General features: G+C 41.9%; 2 protein-coding genes across 2 annotated transcripts; both read right to left on the bottom strand.

The window, feature by feature from the left end:
- Positions 1–1,030: 1,030 nt before the first annotated feature.
- On the bottom strand, positions 1,031–3,894 carry LOC112259318 (bone morphogenetic protein 10-like). The gene is made up of 2 exons (XM_024434034.2): positions 3,334–3,894; positions 1,031–2,751 (listed from the first exon to the last, which is right to left on the bottom strand). The coding sequence occupies exons 1-2, from the start codon at positions 3,689–3,691 to the stop codon at positions 1,688–1,690; spliced, it is 1,422 nt and encodes a 473-aa protein (XP_024289802.1). The 5' UTR covers positions 3,692–3,894; the 3' UTR covers positions 1,031–1,687.
- A 13,332-nt stretch (positions 3,895–17,226) lies between these two features.
- LOC112259317 (neuropeptide FF receptor 1-like) lies at positions 17,227–22,223 on the bottom strand. Its single transcript, XM_024434033.2, has 4 exons — positions 22,028–22,223; positions 20,413–20,798; positions 18,854–18,953; positions 17,227–18,382 (listed from the first exon to the last, which is right to left on the bottom strand). Exons 2-4 carry the CDS (start codon positions 20,771–20,773, stop codon positions 17,425–17,427), a joined length of 1,419 nt encoding a protein of 472 aa, XP_024289801.1. The 5' UTR covers positions 20,774–20,798; positions 22,028–22,223; the 3' UTR covers positions 17,227–17,424.
- Positions 22,224–23,125: the final 902 nt, after the last annotated feature.

The raw sequence follows: 23,125 nt of genomic DNA, 5'->3' as shown, positions 1-23,125 counted from the left end.
TTTAAATCCAGAAAGGGTGTTTGCGGATTTATTTATTTTTTTACTATACGGTATGCCGTCATTGTAAATAAGAATTTGTTCTTAACTGACGTGCCTAGTTAAATAAAAAAGACACCTTTCTGTTTTCTCAATGACATTCAATTCAGAATTGGAAAAAGATGCAGGTTTAAGTTTGTTCCACCTGAGCGAGTCTGACCTCAAGTCAGAGACCTCTGATGACACACCAAATGTGTTTGATGGATCATTTTTGTCTTCTTCTAATGCCACTTAAGGGGAAAATAATAAAAAAGTTATCAGATTACGTTACTGAGTTTGGGTCATCTAGACGTTACATTACTGACTGCAATTTTGGACAGGTTGATAGTAACTTTAACGTATTCAATTTAGAAAGAAACCTACCCAACCCTGAAAGCACTCACATTTGTAATGAACTTCAAACACAATTTATTCTGCTCTGCTTTAGAATACGCCTCTTTGTCTTAGCATGTAGGATATATACGAGTTATCTGTTGTAGTTTTTCTTTCATTTATAATATACACTGAGTGTACAAAACATTATGAACACCTGCTCTTTCCATGACATAGACTGACCAGCTGAATCCAGGTGAAAGCTATGATCCCTTATTGATAACACTTATTAAATCCACTTCAATCAGTGTAGATGAAGGGGAGGACACAGGTTAAAGAAGCATTTTTAAACCTTGAGACAATTGAGACGAGGCTGAATGGGCAAGACAAAAGATTTAAGTGTCTTAGAACGGAGTATGGTAGTAGATGCCAGGCTTATCGGTTTGTGTGAAGAACTGCAACGCCGCTGGGTTTTTCACATTCAACAGTTTCCCGTGTGTATCAAGAATGGTCCACCACCCAACGGACATCCAGCCAACTCGACACAACTGTGGGAAGCATTAGAGTCAACATGGGCGAGCATCCCTGTGGAACGCTTTCGACCCCTTGTAAAGTCCATGCCCTGACGAATTGAAGCTGGATGGGTAACATTTTGTGTGTATGGGGGGGGTGTTCTTATGCCATTTAGCAGACACAACTTAAGAGTCATGCGTGCATACATTTTACATATGGGTGGACACAGGAATCAAACCCACAATACTGACCTGGTAAGCACCATACTCTACCAACTAAGCCATACAGGACCAACCATTTAAACCAAGAGCTACTTAAACCAACAAAGTTTTGTGCATATCTGACGGTACATACCAATATCGCCAAAATGAAAGATCACAAACTACAAAGAACAGCATGATATTCACATTTCACTTTTTTTTTCTTTAAAAAGAAAAAATTATATAGCTGGCTTTGTAAAATAGCATTTATATAATCTCAATATAATAAGAAATGTACTTTTACAAATGGCAAATGTACATAATTGAATGCACATACAGGCAGGACCCTCTTGCTATGTCATCTTCCTATTTACGCCTCCACTGTTTATCTTTGTCATACAATGTAGTTGATGCTGCAAAATATAGATATAGAAATTATTCATGCCCTTAATATGGTTTACTGTATGCATTCTGTTTACACTATATGTCTGATTGCAGAAATGTATTATTTTCAAATAGGCACTTTTGATCTGATTTTCTTCTTGATAGTGAAATTGATGACCACTCAGTCTACGTTAATCCACAGTCTCTATACCTCTCTCCTGAACCTACAGTCAGTTCTATGACTATCTACAGCCGCATTCTGACACCACCATGCCCTCGTACTTGTGCATGTAGGTGACCACTCCTCCGTCCTCGACATAAAGGAGTGAGATGGGCTCTAGCTTGGTGGGAACACAGCAGGCTGGTGACGCCTTCTGTGGAATCTTACTGCTCAGCCGACTCTGGACAATGGCGTGCTTGGTAGGCGAGACCTCAGAGGTCATAGGGTAGCTGCATACACCATTGCACTCATAGGCTTCATAGCCCAGGGGCTGTATGACCCAAGTATCCCAGCCAATGTCCTTAAACTCCACATAGAGAGGGGTCTTCTTACAGGGGTCACCCTTGGTGTTGCGGCGGATTCGGGGAGGCGTGTCATAAATGAGGTTGAAGTGCAGTTGCATGAGAGTCTCCTCGTCCAGCTCCTCTCCATCAGTGTTCCTAGCATCGCTCCCAGCCTGGTCTCCCCAATTCATCTGTGGACTCGGCTCCAGGTCAGCCGGCAGGTCATTCTCATGTTCTGTAAACTGGTTGAGCTCCCGCTTGTCCTCCTCACGATGGTCTCTGTTCTGATCATCTGAGAACACAATCACCACTGGCATGTGTTTACCATCTGAGCCCATTTCAACATCCACATCGACCAACTCTTTCCTTCCATCCTCTTCTCTGACCTGGGGGGTCTTCCCACCATCAGAACCCAGACTTGCAATGTGGACCTCCAGTCGGTGGGCGGAGCTCTCTGCCTTACACCAAAGGTTGACCTGATGGGTCAGGTCAAAGGTAATCCAGGCATCGTCTTTACCATAAACTTGCCGGGTTGCCAGCACCTCCATTTCCTCCATTTTGTCTGTCTCCTGCTCATTCCTTCTTTCGTCCCTCCCCTCTTCTTTCCTCCAGTGCCCCCCCTCGTGGATCTTGTAGATGGTCACCTTGCGATCAAGGCCGGCGTAGCATCTGCGATCCCTCTGGACCAGGGTGTAGAGGCGGAGCTCGGCGGTGAGGATGTGCTCGTGGTGGGGGATGGAGATGTTGAATAGCAGGGGGTGTGTCCTCACGCCCCTGACCGTCACACTGTAGAAGGAGGAATCTGGAATTAAAATATCAATGAAGGTCTGAATTGGGTTTAGACTCAAATTGGATTTAATCAATTTTATATTAAATAATGCATCAATAATAAGGCTTTTAATTTAGCTATTTTTTTATATGGTTAGAATAAATTGCGATCATATCATGTCATTTGACTTCAAGAAGAGGAAATAAGTAACTGTTAAACCAATTACAATTTAATAAAAGTTTCTTTAAGGGTAAATATCATATTTCATTCTTGTCCAAATTTAAGGCGAACTCCATAACACTTTGAATCATTTAAAGTTAATCTCAGTTATCCAAACAGAGAGTGATTTACAGTTAGTCAAATCTTAACTTCTCTAAAAGAACAGCTGAGTATCAGTGTACATTTTTAATATACTTTTTAAGTTGTATTGGTCAATAGATTGTATGAGTGAGTGCTATTGTATAGAGTGCTATTGTTCTCAAGTTAATTTGAGTTGCTTTATAATGTTAGCTAAATAAACAATTAATCATATCCAAAGATACATTTTTTCAAAAAGATGAAAAGTTAAACATTTAAAAAACAATGTCTTCAGACAAATATAAGTACATGTTGTACCTTCATTCTTGAAACTACGCACTATGTTGGCAGAGGGCATGGCCGTGCGATCGTTGGCAAAGCGGTTGTACAGTTCCAGCATGTATTCTGGTGGCTCTTTACGGGCCTCACGGGGCCTTGGCCGGGGGCCCAGCTCTGTGAGGTTCAATGTGGACAGAAACTGACCCTGAAAGTCCTGCATGTCCAGGTCTTCATTCTGCTCCAACATGGAGGTATCCACCAGACCTCTAGCCCCAGGGCCCCTTCGAAACTCCTCAGGTGACATGATGGGACTGCCATGGCTCGAACCAGGCAGCAGCAGAGGCAGGAGGCTCAGAGAGTAGATGTAGCCCAGTATGGAGAACACTGGAGTAACCATGACTGCCTGAGTCAAAGGCGGGTTCAGGTCCAAAGGATGAGTATCAAGTATGGAAATAGAATAGGATCCTCAGCAGAGGATACCTGCGGAACAGTTCTACCTTATCCAACGGCAGTTTGTCTCGGGGCTGACAGGGTGGTGTGGGGGTCGAGGGAAAACAGCTTTGTCCTTGTTGATCTTGTGATTGGGTGCAGAGGGCAGGGCGGGATGTGTTGTCCACTTCACTGTGCTGACATGTTGGAGATGTCACTTGGGCTCTGCCTCTCTCTGGGCCAGCCAGCCTGCTGACGACCACTAACTCCAACTCCACTCATCTTCTATCTACCGCACCCTGCCTCTCTCTGGGCCAGCCAGCCTGCTGACGACCACTAACTCCAACTCCACTCATCTTCTATCTACCGCACCCTGCCTCTCTCTGGGCCAGCCAGCCTGCTGACGACCACTAACTCCAACTCCACTCATCTTCTATCTACCGCACCCTGCATCTCTCTGGGCCAGCCAGCCTGCTGACGACCACTAACTCCAACTCCACTCATCTTCTATCTACTCATTTGCGTGTGTGCTTTCTCTGGTTGTTCATGGATCATTGCGGATGGGAGACTTGTACACACAACTTTCAGCTTAAATTATCTTTAACCTACAATGTGGTATCTGTTTCTTTAGGATAAACTTTGTATTTATTTATGACACCTGAGTGAGGGCACTGGATATCAGCATTAATGCATTTTCTTGGAAAGAGTAACCTCTGGGATAACCTCTCAATCTCATAGGGTGATGCAGGCTGAAAAGTGAATTAGAAAGGATCATAACTCGTAACACTCATTGACAATCTAATGCAGTGCTGCAGGTGTCCCACAAGAGGTCAGAGTATATCCAGAGACCATAGATCCATGACAGTGCTTTCCTTTCTTCAGGTTACTGTACAGTACTGTACGGAGTCTACCAAACATTTATGCTCTTTCAATAACAGACTGACCAGGTAAATCCAGGTGAAAGCTATGATCCCTTATTGATGTCACTTGTTAAATCCACTTCAATCAGTGTAGATGAACGGGAAGAGACAAGTTAATGTTTTTAAGCCTTGAGACAATTGAGACATGGTTTGTGTATGTTTGCCATTTAGAGGGTGAATGGGCAAGACAAAATATTTAAGTGCCTTTGATATGCTAGTAGGTGCCAGGTGCACCGGTTTGAATGGTCCATCATCGAAAGGACATCCAGCCATCTTGACACAACTATGGGAAGCATTGGAGTCAACATTGGCTAGCATCCCTGTGGAATGCTTTTGACACCTTGCAGAGTTCATGCCCCGACAAATTCTGCTTATCAGTAGTTCAGTAGTTCAACAATAAACATTAGTGTGTCAATACACTTCTTGATTAGATGTGTCATGACATTTCTTGATTAGATAAAAAATGAATTAATTTAATAAGCACCATCTAAAATCTGCAAGAGCAATTACAAAACTTCAAATGATCTTGATAAACAGATATTATCTATTGATTGACATCTCGTAGCTGATTTTAATGAAGTCCTCTGTGGTGTAGCCTAACTGCTGTGCTACATAACGACAACCTCTGGGGCAGTGGCATTTCATTGGGCAGAAACCTTCATAGTGTTCAGTGCAGTCCCTCCGTACTTACAGTACCAGTCAAAAGTTTGGACACACCTACTCATTCAAGGGTTTTTCTTTATTTTTACAATTTTCTACATTGTAGAATAATAGTGAAGACATCAAAACTATGAAATAACACATGAATCATGTAGTAACCAAAAAAGTGTTAAACAAATCAAAATATATTTTATATTAAGATTCTTCAAAGTAGCCACCCTTTGCTTTGATGACAGCTTTGCACACTCTTGGCATTATCTCAACCAGCGAGGTAGTCACCTGGAATTTCAGTTAACAGGTGTGCCTTGTTATAAGTTAATTTGCAGAATTTATTTTCTTCTTAATGCATTTGAGCCAATCAGTTGTGACAAGGTAGGGATGGTATACAGAAGATTGCCCTATTTGGTAAAGTCCATATTATGGCAAGAACAGTTCAAATAAGCAAAGAGAAACGACAGTCCATCATTACTTTAAGACATGAAGGTCAGTCAACCATCAAGCGCTGATCTCTGCATCTGTGGTTCCCACCGTGAAGCATGGAGGAGGAGGTGTGATGGTGTGGGGGTGCTTTGCTGGTGACACTGTCAGTGATTTATTTAGAATTCAAGGCACACTTAACCAGCATGGCTACCACAGCATTCTGCAGCGATACACCACCCCATCTGGTTTGCGCTTAGTGGGACTATCATTTGTTTTTCAACAGGACAATGACCCAAAACACACCTCCAGGCTGTGTAAGGACTATTTTACCAAGGAGAGTGATGAAGTGCTGCATCAGATGACCTGGCCTTCACAGTCACCCGACCTTAACCCAATTGAGATGGTTTGGGATGGGTTGGACCGCAGCCAACAAGTACTCAGCATATGTGAGTACTTGGGGCGGCAAGGTAGCCTAGTGGTTAGAGCGTTGGACTAGTAACCGAAAGGTTGCAAGTTCAAATCCCCGAGCTGATAAGGTACAAATCTGTTGTTCTGCCCCTGAACAGGCTGTTAACCCACTGTTTCTAGGCCATCATTGAAAATAAGAATTTGTTCATAACTGACTTGCCTAGTTTTAAAAAACAATTTAAAAATCTGGGAACTTCTTCAAGACTGTTGGAAAAGCATTCCTCATGAAGCTGGTTGAGAGAATGCCAAGAGTGTGCAAAGCTGTCATCAAGGTAAAGTTTGAAAAATATATTTGTATTTTTTTTTCACTTATTTGGTTACTACATGATTCCATATGTGTTATTTCATAGTTTTGATGTCTTCACTTTAATTCTACAATATTGAAAATAGTAACAATAAAGAAAAACCCTTGAATGAGTAGTTGTGTCCAAACTTTTGACTGGTACTGTATATCAATGCAACATGCAGAAATGTCCATGCAGGAACATATGGACCAGGCCATGAGGCAATGCTGTACACTCTTAGCGTTACTGGTATTGTACTCTCTTAATAGTTAGGGCTCTCTCCCTAAATGGTCTTCAAAATGATTCTGTATAGGACTGTAATGGCCATTGTTTTAGCAGTGTACTATACAGGATGATGAGATGAGATTTCTTAGTGAAGTAGTGCTTATAGTCCTGCAACGTGGTCTCAGGGCAATTCGTATTATTCTGTAATTATAGGACGTGTTGTATAATGCATCTTACCCGGTCATACAACAGCATAAGAATTGGATGACTTAACTAACTTATCATATAGCATTCTAATTTGATTTGTCACATGCTTTGTAAACAACAGGTGTAGATTAACAGTGAGATGCTTACTTATGGTCCTTCCCAACAATGCAGAGAGAAAAAAAGAGAAATAATAAAAAATAACATAATGAGTAAATCTACAATGAGTAACTATAACTTGGTTATATACACGTGGTACTAGTACCGAGTCGATGTGCAGAGGTACGAGGTAATTGAGGTAGATATGTACATATAGGTTTTTCTCTGAGACCAGATTGCTTGTTGTGCTCTAACGACAAAGGAGAGTTACGGGGAGAATTGTCAATGGTGGTTAGGGGAACTAACAACAAAGGTTAGGTGAATTGGGTAAAGTTTAGAATAAGGAGAAGGGTTAGCTAAAATGCTGCAGTTGTCCTCGATGCGACTCGAACACGCAACCTTTGAATTGTTAAATGGTCGCAGATTACACCTATTCATCCTCCCTGACCAATTTCACTACTTTCATTTCTGTCTAATGTAACTCAACCATTAGTAGGTATGTATCATACTGTACGTCTTGGAGGGAATATGGTGTAATTGCAGACCGCAATTCGGGGGATTCCTTGATGTACGTGTTCCCTAATATCAGGAAACGCCCATTGATACCTGCAATTGGTCAGTTCCGGTGTTATGACACTGATGGTTTCTCGACACAGATGATTTGTTTGCATAGCAGGTTAGAATCATTCACGTGGCAGGTTAGGTGAATTAGCTTGACAGGTTAGGAGACTGAGGTTATGGTTAGGAAAAGGGTTAGCTCGAAAGAAACAGCCACTGACCAATGGCGAGTGTTAATGGGTGTAACTTGATATCAAGAAACGCCTATATCAGAAAACACCCTTAATTGCTGTCTGCAATTATACCCTTCTACTTGAAAGTGCTCAGAAATACGTAAAGTATGTTTGTATGGCTCTGAGGTCAGGCTGAGCATTGATACGGAGGAATGCTTTCACAGTACTGTTAAGCCTCGCAATACTGACTGGCATGGTGGTTACGCTTTAGCAAAGGTTAGCAGTTATCTCCAACACTGAACAATTTTTCAATCAGTTTGTCTCCTCTGAGGTTCGGAAAAATGTCATGACAACACGATGCGACAGAAATAGTTCATGATAAGCAAGTCGTCATCTATCTAACAAAACGGGACAATAATACAAGTGGCTGTACAAGTGCCTAAATAACAAGGGACAGAGACTTGTAGTCATTAAGTAATCAACAGTTTGATTTGATTTGTGCAATCTTGGGCTATTGTTATTGTCTGAGTGGCTTCCCGATTGTTGGTTCAACTGTGTCACCAAGGCTGGAGTGATGTCATCAGGTGTGTTTGTCACATCCGAACTGTATGATGAATTCACTACAACTGCTATCATTACATTCTTTGTTGTGTTTCAAACATTGTATGATCTTTTATTTACTTTATTGTCTATAAACATTGACAGACTTTGAGTGCAAAGTTTTTAAGGATAAAAAAACGTAATCTACAGTATACATCATTGCACTCCGACGTATTATCATTTTAATGAGTCTGAGCTGTCAGGCAGTTAGAAAACGGATCAAAGTCTGATTGTACTCTTCTCTTTTTTCTATTCCACTGATTATACCCAAGGATTTCTGCAACAAGTAGATTAATGAATATGTCTGTCATAAACCTATTTACAGGTATGTCATCAAATGACATCCGAGTGAAAAATGTATTAATCTCATTTTATATGAGAAGTGTGTTTTGAGGGGACAATTCTGCTTTTCCAATCATTTTGCAGTCTATACTGCGTAATGTCTCTGCATGGTAAGTCAGGACAGCCTCGGGGTCATAGGTCGTTCCCTGTAGATGTAGCCCTTTGCAGATGTTGAAATCTATTGACAGGCGCAAGTTTCAATAGAGGGTCTTGATTCTCAAGACCACTGAGCTGAATAACTTTGTTACAGCAGAACGTCACCTATTTCAATACGTTTTGCAGTTGAACCAGAGACCTCAGATGTCCAGGCTTCTCCGAATAAAATAAAAAGCGGCTCAAAAAACAAGTTATTTGGTGAAGTTACATGACATGCAACTCTCTTTTCTATGTGCACAGACACAGGGATGCTGGCCCATGTTGACTCAGTGATTCTCACTGTTGTGTCAAGTTGGCTGGATGTCCTTTGGCTGGTGGACCATTCTTGAGACACATAGGAAACTTTTGAGCGTGAAAACCCCAGCAGCATTGCAGTTCTTGACACAAACCGGTGCGCCTGGCACCTACTACCATACCGCGTTCAAAGGCACTTACCCCCTCTGAATGGTACACGTACACATTCCATGTGTCAAGGCGCTTAAAAATCCTTATTTTTAACCCGTCTCCTCCCCTTCATCTACCCTGGTTGAAGTGGATTTAACAAGTGACATCAATAAGGGATCATAGCTTTCACCTGGATTCACCTGGTCAGTGTATGTCATGGAAAGAGCAGATGTTCCTAATGTTTTGTATTCTTAGTGTATGAACATTTCTCATTGAATGACAGATTGCATACTTTAGTTTAAACACTGTGCTATAGTGGTAGTAGATTGGTAGAATCATTTATAATATAGCATCCCCCATAAATAAGCACTGTAGTCATTCTAAGTGATATAAACCAATCCAACATGTTTTCCATGGTTCTTCCATAATGCATGTGGTAAAGGGTTGAACCATCTTCACACTCTCAGATGTAAAGGATTCTGTTTGTAGATGAAAGCCTCATTATTTTTTAGGAGCACATATTGTGACATAACAATAATATACTATTAATAGTAGTTGTGTAAGTCCTGTTTGGATTCCTTTGATCCAATGCTGTTAATGGCTGCTTGAAGTGTTGCTATAGGTAATGACAAAAGTGTTGTTTTATTATTATGTAAGTGATTCATTTTCATAGTGGCTGGCTATTTTCCATTAGAGTACTATATTTGGCAGGATTGCAGAGCGTCCATTATCTAAAGTCACTTTGCTCTCTGCCTCTGTTTCTGTTATCCAATGCTGAATGCATATCCAAGGTGGTATGGTGGAAGTTCAGTTGTATGTATTGTGTTTAAAACCCTTTCAGAAACACATGGTCAACAAAAGTACATTTCAGTGAAATCATACATTTTGCTTTGTAACAAAACTAATGAATTTTATGACCATAATCTCTAGGGTCAAGAAATATGCTCTCCTTCTACATACAGGACTTCTCAGTTGGAACATTTCAATTCTTATGATCTAACAGACAGCCATTAGCTAAAGTCTGACTAAAAGAACTCACTTTGTTCAAAACTCCAAGGCCTGTATTACAAAGCTTTCTCTACCTTATGTCCCTCACGTTACAACTTAAACTACCTCACGTTACAACTTAAACTACCTCACGTTACAACGTAAACTACCTCGCATTACAACTTAAACTACCTCACATTACAACTTAAACTACCTCACGTTACAACTTAAACTACCTCACGTTACAACGTAAACTACCTCACATTACAACTTAAACTACCTCACGTTACAACTTAAACTACCTCACATTACAACGTAAACTACCTCACATTACAACTTAAACTACCTCACGTTACAACTTAAACTACCTCACGTTACAACTTAAACTACCTCACATTACAACGTAAACTACCTCACATTACAACGTAAACTACCTCACGTTACAACTTAAACTACCTCACATTACAACGTAAACTACCTCACATTACAACGTAAACTACCTCGCATTACAACGTAAACTACCTCACGTTACAACGTAAACTACCTCACATTACAACGTAAACTACCTCACGTTACAACTTAAACTACCTCACATTACAACGTAAACTACCTCGCATTACAACGTAAACTTCCTCGCATTACAAAGTAAACTACCGGCACAAATAGCATCTACTGGATCTAGGCCGCATGGCTATAGAGTCAACCAGTCAAATTAAATCCACTCTGGACTGCCTCCTAAATATGGAACATGTACCCCATTTAACGGTATCCTCAAGATCCCTTGTTATGTATTATGGTGATTAGGGGAGGCCTGATGACATGGCAAGCACAGCGATACACAGTGTATCTCACCGCTAGCTTTTTATCATCTGCTGACTGGCAGCCAGTCACTATTAAGGTCCTACTCAGTCTCCTTTTCAGCTCATTTATTACCTGATTTCCTTAACAAAAGGCACATCTCAATAGGTGGCCCAGGTATCCTTGTGACATAGTACTTTTGTTCACTATTGTACCTCTGAGGACTAAATACCTCCCTCTGAAACTGGATCCTGGACTTCCTGATGGGCCGCCCCCAGGTGGTAAGGGTACTGTGGGTAACAACAAACCTGCCACGCTGATCCTCAACACGGGGGGCCCTCAAGGGTGCATGCTCAGTCCCCTCCTGTACTCCCTGTTCACTCATGACTTCATGGCCAGGTATGACTCCAACTCCATTAAGTTTGCCAATGACACAACAGTGGTAGGACTGATCCCTGACAATGGCCATGTGGTGCCAGGACAACAACCTCCCTCCACGTGATCAAGACAAAGGAGATAATTGTGGACTACAGGAAAAGGAGGACCGAGCATTCTCATAGACGGGGCTGTAGTGGATCAGGTTGAGAGCTTCAAGTTCCTAGTTGTCCACATCAACAACAAACTAACATGGTCCAAGTACACCAAGACAGTTGTGAAGGGGGCACGACAAAACCTATTCCCCCTCAGGAGACTGAAAAGATTTGGCATGCATCCTCAGATCCTCAAAAGGTTCTACAGCTACACCATCGAGAGCATTCTGACTGGTTGCATCACTGCCTGGTATGGCAACTGCTTGGCCTCCGACATCAAGGCACTACAGAGGGTAGTGCAAACAGCGTAGTACATCACTGGGGCCAAGCTTCCTGCCTTCCAGGACCTGGAATTGTCAAAAATTGACTCAAAGACTCCTGCCACCCCAGTCATAGACTGTTCTCTCTGATACTGCACGGCAAGCGGTACTGGAGCTCAAAGTCAAGGTCCAGGAGGCTTCTAAACAGCTTCTACCCCCAAGCCATAAGACTCCTGAACAGCTAATCAAATGGCTACCCAGACTATTTGATTTGCCCCCCTCTTTTATGCTGCCGCTACTCTGTTTATTATCTATGCATAGTTACTTTTATAACTCTACCTACATGTACATATTACCTCAAATACCTCGACTAACCTGTGCCCCCGCACATTGACTCTGTACTGTGCCGTTCTCCCTGTATATAGCCAAGCTATAAAAAGTCTCTCTTTTTACTTAGCAGGTATTTTGCTTAAAACTGCATTGTTGTTTAAGGGCTTGTAAGTAAGTATTTCACTGTAAGGTCTACACCTGTTGTATTCAGCGCATGTAACAAATACAATTTTATTTTATTTATTGTTCCTCAAGCAGGGGGAGGCAGATGACATCACAAATCCCCAAAAGACCAACTCCATGAATGCCCTTCTCCTTGAAATGTGCAGTTGTGTCTATTTTGCCCCAAACTGTTTTTTTCCCTCTTTAGTGTGTGTACCACTAATATACTGTATTTATACTTGGGATATCACTTTTCAACAGTAAAAGTTTTTTTTCAATCGCTGGAGGATGTCTTTAAATGACACGAACTGTCACTCATTAATCTATGTTTAAACATAAACGCACACGTTCTGCATCATGTTTTATACATGTCGAGAAATTACATTAGATAGACATGATCGAAATGGTAAATCCCGTTAACAACTAATGTTTTTATTACTGATGACTACTGAAGTACAGATGGCTATCTTAATTTGATCACTATTGTCGCAGAGAATTTTCCCTGCACAGCAGGAAATGCAAACTTGTATTGTATTCAAGGTTTAAAAAGGTTTCTAAAATGTGTAATTTCCACTTAAAAATGTCAATTAATTATAATCCACATATTAATTCACATGTCCTGTTGCTGTAGGATTATTTTCCTGCTGTGAGAAACTGGTAAAGAAATTAAGATATTACACCTGTACTGTTTTTTTAACCCCAGTAACAAGACACAACATGGGGGTGTGCATGTTTTAGTGGAATTTATTCAAAGATAACAAACAATTATGATACATTATTGATCAGGGGAGTTATTACCTTCTGTTTCTGATTTAGGGATTTGACGTGAAAAGGAACTAATTGGAGCTATCTCCATACCACATGCACTAACGAGCAATCAACAGGAAAATAACATTTGATGGGATGAATACGATGAGAGGATGGGGACTATTCTGAAACAAAAACATCCACATGCAGTACAACCTGTCTCATGCAGTACAGTATAGAAGAAATGGGAGTCGTTTTTGTCATTTGGATAGTTTCACTCAAATTTCCATCAAAGCTTCACCTGATAACACTTTATACAAGAAGACCATTTAACAACAATTTCCACTTAACAGCCAAAGCAGCACCTAAAGACAATATCTAACATGACACAATTATTACAAATAGCTCGAAACTCTGTGTGAGGTGGATATCAGTCTTATTTAAACTGAAAGCTACGAAACATACTTATCTAGAACAGTCCATCGACAAACTGCAATCTGGTAATGCAAACGTATCTCAAGATCACTTCTATACTATAGACAACCATATCATCGTCTTGCACTATTTTAGGTTACACATTATTTGGATAGTACATCGGTAGATGCTTTACAGACTATCAGTACATTTCAGCTAGGTATCTAGTCACTCTAACCTTAACCCTTACCCTTATTCTAAAACGAACCCTAACACTAACCGTAACCGTAGCTAGTAGCTGCTTATCAATAGATAGTTTGTTGATAATATGACCATCTGTAGATGCTATCCGGACTATCCAAATAAGCGTGACCCTATTTTACTACTCCAATAGTTAAAGCAACATTCTGTAGAAGCTGCAAAAATAAATACACAAAAATATACTGACAATCACAAACACAGATAAATAACTTTTTCACATTGTAAACACAACACTTTGATCTGTAGTCATACACAGTCCACACCAACATCAACCTGTTTATAATTCAAGTTTGCAAGCCACCTGTTAGTGCAAGGGTTCTCAAACCTTTTGGTTCCGGGGACCCATTTTGTGATAGCAAATTCATCAGGGACCCCTCATAATCAGAATACAACTCAAGTAAATAATTACTCTGACTTTGGCAGTGCATGGAAGAAAAAAAACAAGTCTCCGGCCCTGTAAAGGAACATTTGAAAGGCCCACCTCTTGACATTGTAGAGAAGATTTAGCAGTTTTCAACAAATTTCCTGCAATTCTGCACATTTAGCCATGGGCAGAGAGATTTTTTGTTGCTGCAGCTTTAAAGCTAATATCCTGAATTTCTACACGTTGCCATGAGGCAGAGAGAAAACGTTGCCGTTTTAAAGCATAAATTACAGTGCATTTATGTCCCCCCACAAATTGGAGGACTACAAGAAGTATTGAGTTGAAAATGCTATAACTGGTGGAGTACAGTGGATACCAACATGCCTGTAAGCCTCCCAGGCCTATGTTGCCCAGGGTTAAGAACCTAAATTGTAGATTCATAATATTATTCAGAACATCAATTTTAGATTCATAATACAACATTGTATAGTATTACACCCTCTAAACGTATTCCACTAATCCCTAAAATGTGTTTAATCTGTTGCTGTAGGTAATATTCATATAAAAATCTATAAAATGCAAAACATTTGTTCTGGTCGCGGACCCCCTGCAGTACCTCTGTGCACAGGAGGCTGGCGGCATCTTAATTGGGGAGGACGGGCTCATGGTAATGGCTGGAGCAGAATTGGTGGAATTTAATCAAATACATGGCTTTCATGTGTTTGATGCCATTCCATTTGCTCCATTCCAGCCAATATTATGAGCCGTCCTCCCCTCAGCAGCCTCCACTGCCTGTGGCCCCCACTTTGAGAACCCCTGTATTAGAGCATGTAAGGTTACACCAAGAAAACACACAATTGCATTACCGTTGCCAGTTGATTTCAGTTACTTTCTCGGCGTCATATCTGCTCTGCATTCTACCATCCGGAATAGGCTCATAATATGGTTCACAACACATCAATATTCATGCAGTAAGTAACAGCAAACATTGTGAACAGAATTTGTATAGTTTAACTCAAAGAAATGTTGCTATCATGGAATGTCATTCCTTGACCAGAAGAAATCAAACAACGTGCTATTTGCATGTGAAAATGTGATCTCCATTGTCTTTTTTTGTGGCCAACTCTTTCTTGGCTCTCTGGGGGAGTGTATTGGATATCAGCCATAAGGTCAACTCAAATGGTTAATGAATGTCAGTAATACCCAGTTAGTAGTAACATATGAATGTCCTCCTACATTACCTAAAGATTTCCCTAGACCATTATGTATCTAAGCAACCTGTAGCGAACAACTCTGTAGCTGGAGGACAGTAAGCTGAGCTGGAGGACAGTAAGCTGAGCTGGAGGACAGTAAACTGAGCTGGAGGACAGTAAACTGAGCTGGAGGACAGTAAACTGAGCTGGAGGACAGTAAGCTGAGCTGGAGGACAGAAATGGAGGTGGTTCACTTTATTATTCCCTCACATGTATTATATTATAATGGGTCTCTGTAATGACAGTTGATTTGAGGGCTCCTGTATAGGACACGTCTAGCATTACAGTCAGGTGGAAAGAGCTCTTTCACAGTAAAATGTCATGACAATACCCTCTTATCCCCAACCTGTTCATTATCCAACCTCACCATGTATACACCCCACTGTTGTTGTCCACCCCACTGTTGTCCACCCCACTGTTGTTGTCCACCCCACTGTTGTTGTCCACCCCACTGTTGTTGTCCACCCCACTGTTGTTGTCCACCCCACTGTTGTCCACCCCACTGTTGTTGTCCACCCCACTGTTGTTGTCCACCCCACTGTTGTTGTCCACCCCACTGTTGTTGTCCACCCCACTGTTGTTGTCCACCCCACTGTTGTCCACCCCACTGTTGTTGTCCACCCCACTGTTGTTGTCCACCCCACTGTTGTTGTCCACCCCACTGTTGTTGTCCACCCCACTGTTGTCCACACCACTGTTGTCCACCTCACTGTTGTCCACCTCACTGTTGTTGTCCACCCCACTGTTGTCCACCCCACTGTTGTCCACCTCACTGTTGTTGTCCACCCCACTGTTGTTGTCCACCCCACTGTTGATGTCCACCCCACTGTTGTTGTCCACCCCACTGTTGTTGTCCACCCCACTGTTGATGTCCACCCCACTGTTGTTGTCCACCCCACTGTTGTTGTCCACCCCACTATTGTCCACCCCACTGTTGTTGTCCACCCCACTGTTGTTGTCCACCCCACTGTTGTTGTCCACCCCACTGTTGTCCACCCCACTGTTGTCCACCTCACTGTTGTCCACCTCACTGTTGTTGTCCACCCCACTGTTGTTGTCCACCCCACTGTTGTTGTCCACCCCACTGTTGTTGTCCACCTCACTGTTGTTGTCCACCCCACTGTTGTTGTCCACCCCACTGTTGTTGTCCACCTCACTGTTGTTGTCCATCCCACTGTTGTCCACCCCACTGTTGTTGTCCACCTCACTGTTGTTGTCCACCTCACTGTTGTTGTCCACCTCACTGTTGTTGTCCACCCCACTGTTGTTGTCCACCCCATTGTTGTTGTCCACCCCACTGTCATTGTCCACCCCACTGTTGTTGTCCATCCCACTGTTGTCCACCCCACTGTCGTTGTCCACCCCACTGTTGTTGTCCATCCCACTGTTGTCCACCCCATTGTTGTTGTCCACCCCACTGTTGTTGTCCACCCCACTGTTGTCCACCCCACTGTTGTCCACCTCACTGTTGTCCACCTCACTGTTGTTGTCCACCCCACTGTTGTCCACCCCACTGTTGTCCACCTCACTGTTGTTGTCCACCCCACTGTTGTTGTCCACCCCACTGTTGATGTCCACCCCACTGTTGTTGTCCACCCCACTGTTGTTGTCCACCTCACTGTTGTTGTCCACCTCACTGTTGTTGTCCACCTCACTGTTGTTGTCCACCCCACTGTTGTTGTCCACCCCATTGTTGTTGTCCACCCCACTGTCATTGTCCACCCCACTGTTGTTGTCCATCCCACTGTTGTCCACCCCACTGTCGTTGTCCACCCCACTGTCGTTGTCCACCCCACTGTTGATGTCCACCCCACTGTTGTTGTCCACCCCACTGTTGTTGTCCACCTCACTGTTGTTGTCCACCTCACTGTTGTTGTCCACCTCACTGTTGTTGTCCACCCCACTGTTGTTGTCCACCCCATTGTTGTTGTCCACCCCACTGTCATTGTCCATCCCACTGTTGTCCACCCCACTGTCGTTGTCCACCCCACTGTCGTTGTCCACCCCACTGTTGTTGTCCATCCCACTGTTGTCCACCCCATTGTTGTTGTCCACCCCACTGTCGTTGTCCACCCCACTGTTGTTGTCCACCCCACTGCCTTTCAATGCTCCCACGCCTGACACACAGCAACCCCCATTGGAGAGAGTCCATCGACATCCTCCGCATGAACACCCCTTTTTATTGACACTCCACCGTTACTGTTACTTCCCTCTGCCTCTGAGCCCCGCCAGCCTCCTGCCTCAGCCGAGCACTCTGCCTTCCTCTGCTCCATCTCTAGACACACGCAGCCTGTCAGGTCGCTGTCGGTGTGGATGCGGTTTCTCACCCCCCGGCTGGTGAGAGGGTTGGCACTGAGGGCTGTGTCCCGGGTGGTTCTGGCCTTGCACCCCTGATGATCCTTGCTCACCGCCTGCTCCTGGGGGACCACGCTGCAACAGGATCCAGGACGACAGGCAGCCTGGAAGCCCTTCTTAAAGTTTTCATTGAAGTAGCCATAGATGATGGGGTTGATGCTGGAGTTGGAGAAGGCCAGCCAGTGGGAGAAAGGGAAGATGTAGCCTGTCAGAAGGTCCAGCTGGTCCCCTTCAGGTCTGGCGTAGTCTGTGAGGAGCATCAGGGTCCAGAGTGGCAGCCAGGACAGCATGAAGAGGAGAGCCACCACGATTAGCATTTTAACTACCTTGACCTTCCTCTGGGAGATAGGGGACTTAATATCTGGGTGCCCACTGTTGGATAGAACAGCTGTAGCAGAAAGCTTGGCTCCGATGCAGCCATACATGATCATGATAAGAGCTAAGGGCATCAGGTAGATGTGTGTAAACAGGACCATGGTGTAAACTTTCCTCATCTCCGGGTCAGGCCAGGTCTCATAGCAGTAGTAGAGAGGGTAGATTTTGTTGTCACTGGATACCACGAAGTGACCCTTCTCTTGATCCACCGTCAGCATCACAGCCGACGGAAGCATGATCACCAGTGCAAGAGCCCACACCAGCCCTATAGTTGCCTTAGCAACGAGAAGGGTTAGCTTGGGCTTAAAGGGGTAAACAATACAGCGGAATCTAATGGGAGAGAGAGAGAGGAGAGATAGGTGAGAAGTGATGAAGCGATTCATTTCACCAAGGATTCTTGCCGCATACAGATGTAGGATCTTCATTTGATCACTATTTTGTTGCTGAGCAGGAAATGCAAACTTGTAGAGTATTCAAGGGTTAAATGGCTTCTAAAGTTTGTAATTACTACTTTAACATTTCAGACTTGATTTTCCCTAATGAAAAATCTATCAACAAAAAAATGTTGATTAATTATAATTCATATTTCCTGTTGCTGCAGGATTCTTTTTCTGCTGTAGCAAACCGGCTCAAATTAAGATCCTAAATCTGTAGATTAAACAATTTACTGTAAAACACAAAGTGTTTAACATGCATACACGAAAGCGTTTCTTTCCCCTTCCAATTCACATGTGCAGATACTAACAAGTACCCTGCATGCCTAAAGGAGACAATGGGGGAGGGAAGAGGTGGGGGACTTACCTGTCCACGGCGATGGCAACCAAGGTGAAGACAGATGCAGCCACTGATATCCCCTGTACCAGGCCACTTAACTTACACACTGCATTGCTGAAGGGCCAGCCTGCCAAACAACAATAGCAACAATAACACTTTATTGGTGAGCTGCCAGACATGTCAATGAGAGTCAATAGCCATACTGTGAACATGTGTTTTGGGCATTTTTGGTACACATGAGTTAGTTTGGTACACGTGCGTTAGTTTGGTACACATGATTTGGTCACAAATAATAAACAACTTCAGGAGTACTGTACATTTAAAACCTGCATGAAAGATGCCAAAATACCTTTTTGCACAAGAGTGGATCAAGTATTTATACCTACCCAGCGTGAATATGTAGCCAACAAAAGGTGTGTTTTGAAAAAGTAATTACTGTAAGTTAAGACTTACCGCCTGAGTGATTTTATGGCAATGATTATTTCACACTTTTGTACATTTGGGGTTTTCTAAAAGCACTTTTACTGCCTGGACTCAACTAATGTCTGTATTGAAGAGATGAAGAGATTGTGAAGAACTGTCTAAAAATGTAAAGCTATTCATCAGGCTGTCAAATGAAAGACAGCTGAAATCATCATGTTCAGACCTACTATTTTTCTCTCAGTTCTGAACTATTCAAACATGAATCTGCAATATCCAATTTACATTTACATTTTTGTCATTTAGCAGATGCTCTTATCCAGAGTGACTTACAGTTAGTGCATTCATCTTAAGATAACTAGGTGGGACAACCACATAGCACAGTCATGGTAAGTATATTTTCCTCAATAAAGTAGCTATCAGCAAAGTCAGAGCTAGTAAGGTTGAAAAGAGTCATGTGCGAGTGTTAGTTCACCAAAGGCTTTTTTTTCAAGACAATGTTAAAAAGGCTTGCTATTATTAATAGTACAAATTAAAATAATACAATTCAATAACAGACTGGCAGTTCAGCTTGTGAGATGTGTGCAGATTTATTACTGTGAGAATTAATTGAATTTATCTAAACCATTGCAGAGCTGGCTAGGCTGGGGCATGTGCAACTTCAGACATATATAAGACCCCTGCTGAAACAGAGTCATACAATACATGTGAATGACTACTGGGGATAGCTAGAATTATGTTTCTTTCAAGGCACAAGATGAGTTTATCTTGTTTGTAATCAATAGCTAAAGGAAACTGGCAAATCAGTTAGAGAAATAACTGTCTTTTTCTAAAGGTTGCATCATTCTTTTCATCAAAGCTAACAGCAATGAATACAGAGTATCGTGTTTTATTAATTTACAGAATCATTATAGCAGTAGGGTAAAACCAACTCAGTGGCTTTGTGGTTAGAGTTTCCTCCCTGAGATTGGAAGGTCATACCAAAAAGACTCGAAAAATGGTAGGACTCTATACCTCTCTGCTTGACACTCAGCATTAATGAGATGGATTGGAGGTAAGGCCCTGCGATAGACTAGCCTCCTGTCCAGTGGGTGTACTTGTCTCTGTAGTGTGAGGCAGCTTGATGTACAAGAGATTTGCCATGCTTCTATAAGGTATTACTGTACCTGTGATGAGGTTGTCCACCAGCGTAGTCGGGATGCAGAAGATGCCCACCAGCAGGTCACTGATAGCCAGGTTGAGGATGAAGAGGTTGGTAACTGTCCGCATGTGACGGTTCTTAACCACAATGAGGCACACCAGGCAATTACCCACCATGCATGGCATGAAGATGAACAGGTAGGCTAGGGTAAAGCTGGCTGCTATAGCCAAAGAGTGTTGGTAGTAAGGGGAGAGCTTGATGCTAGAGACGGTGCAGCTGGAGTTGGTGTTGGTGCAGTCGGTCAGGTTGGTGAGGTTTGTTGAGAGAATAAGGTCAGAGGTCATGTAATGAGTAGTGGTCAATTGAAGTTCCAATGTGTCCTCCATCTTGAACTCCTCTTATTAGACCAGGCTAAAAATACCCCAAAAAACAATAACATATTTATTAAACGGGAGTAAATCATTACAAATATTTGGCGTCTTTAAAAAAAAAAGCTAAATCACATTTAGTCTTTCGTCACTTTGGTTTATTATGTTTTTTGTTGACTTGTTTTATCGACTTCTGGTAGATATATATGGTTGTCCAGGTGATCAATTGAGAATGCAGTGTATGGTTTAGGCCAATCCACTGTAGGAACCTCAGGATCCTGTGTACAGTATGTTTCAGTAATCCACCAAAAAAGGCATGTTCGTTAGCTGTCTCCATGAAGCGACAATGATATGCATAAGAAGCATTACAATTAATTATGGGTAGTGAGGTGACAATGATGTTGTAAGTATAGCAAGATGGTGAATGTCGATTAATGAATATCAGAACTTCTCTATGACAACCACTCAGCTTGGAGCGCTCAACAACCATTCTATTTGCCTGAATATATTCTGTTTTTCAAATGGGATGAGAGATGTTTGTGACAGTCATTGGCATTATGATAATATCACAATGCCAATGATTGTCATAAGTAATACCAATGACTGTCACAAACATCTTTCATCCTCTTTGAAAGCACTGTCAACAAAGATGTTTTACGTTCAACAACTCCAGTTAGTTCTGATATCTCTTATTCATTCAGCTTTGATAATGCTCTTTATAACTATACTATCATGTTTATGATATGCTTATAATGTGTATAAAGATTTCTAAACATACACAGCCAATGTTAAACCTTATTAAATAGGGCGGTTTTGTACTTTTTTTGTACACCCTATACTATCATGCAAAAGCATTTCATTTAAATCAAACAATAAATAATAAAAATTCATTATTTCTCACGTTATAATTTTAAAAATGCATAAAATATATACAATATCATTATTTGGGGTTATTTATTAACACATTATCGAAACAAGTATTCACAGAGATGTTCTGATAGGAATGAATCTCAAGTCAATTTCAATTGAACTTTTATGCATGGGAATGGGATTTTTTTTTAAACATCCTAATTAATTTTATTCTGATATAAATTTGACATTCCTATAACGAGAATCTGACAGAGTTCTTTCATACTCGTTATTATTTCATTAACCTTACATTTCCCGAAATAAAGTGAAGGCGATCTCTCTATCTTATCAATGTCATTCAGTTGAGAAAGAAAAATATAAAGACAAATTGTAATACGTAGATTTGTAGAAGAAAGCCCATACCTTACGTGCCTTTTTAAAGACCTCCACGTGTGCGGTGAAATAAAAAAAAAGACAACAAAATATCAGATAGTCCCCACACTAAATATGAAATAGATACAGAGAGAGCGACTGAACTTTTCCCAATGCACTAAAAGACCTTCAAATACTATTTAGCTTGTTTGTTTCATTCTCACATCGGATCCATACCGGTCTACGCATCCGGCGAACGAGGAGGCGTGCACCGTGCGCATGAACTGCATTTATAGCTACAGCGGCAGTCGCGCGTGCTCCACATGGAGACATTCTAGAGACCTCATACTCATGTGTTTCCGAAAATCTATGATCTAGATTATTACTTTACTTGACAATACCAATACATCCCAACAATGAAATCAGCCTACCATGTCAGAATACTGTAGGCCTATAAAGATTGCTTCACAGAAGGAATCAATTGTGTTAGTTAGGCATACAGGGTTTACTCCACTGTCAGCATCAATAGGGGTCACAAGTCAACGCTGATACTATATGTATTTTTTTACCTTAGCTGTGACCCTAGCCATGACCCATGACAAGTGATAGTCTGCTGCTACTTGTGGTTGCACTTTTAAGAGCTAGTCTTAGCCTAAAACCCTTTCTACATCCAACTAAGATCCCCCTTTCCCCATGAAACCCAAGGCAATTGATTACCATGAGATCATATATACAGAAAGTATTCAGCCCCTTAACTTTTTCCATATTTTGTTAGGTTACAGCCTTATTCTAAAATGGATTTCTGATCAATATACACATAATACCCCATAACGACAAAGCAGAAACAGGTTTTTGGAAATGTTTGCTAATTTATTAAAAATGGAAAAATCACATGTACATAAGTATTCAGACCCTTTACTCAGTACTTTGTTGAAGCACCTTTGGCAGCGATTATAGCCTCAAGTCTTCTTGGGTATGATGCTACAAGCTTGGCACACCCATATTTGGGGAGTTTCTCCCATTCTTCTCTGCAGAGCCTCTAAAGCTCTGTCAGGTTGTATGGGGAGTGTTGCTGCACAGCTATTTTCAGGTCTCTTCAGAGATGTTTGATCGGGTTCAAGTCCGGGCTCTGGCTGGGCCACTCAAGGA

Source organism: Oncorhynchus tshawytscha, linkage group LG09 (genome assembly GCF_018296145.1).
Source record: "Oncorhynchus tshawytscha isolate Ot180627B linkage group LG09, Otsh_v2.0, whole genome shotgun sequence".
Lineage (NCBI taxonomy): Eukaryota > Metazoa > Chordata > Actinopteri > Salmoniformes > Salmonidae > Oncorhynchus > Oncorhynchus tshawytscha.
This window is presented reverse-complemented; position numbering and strand designations above follow the sequence as displayed.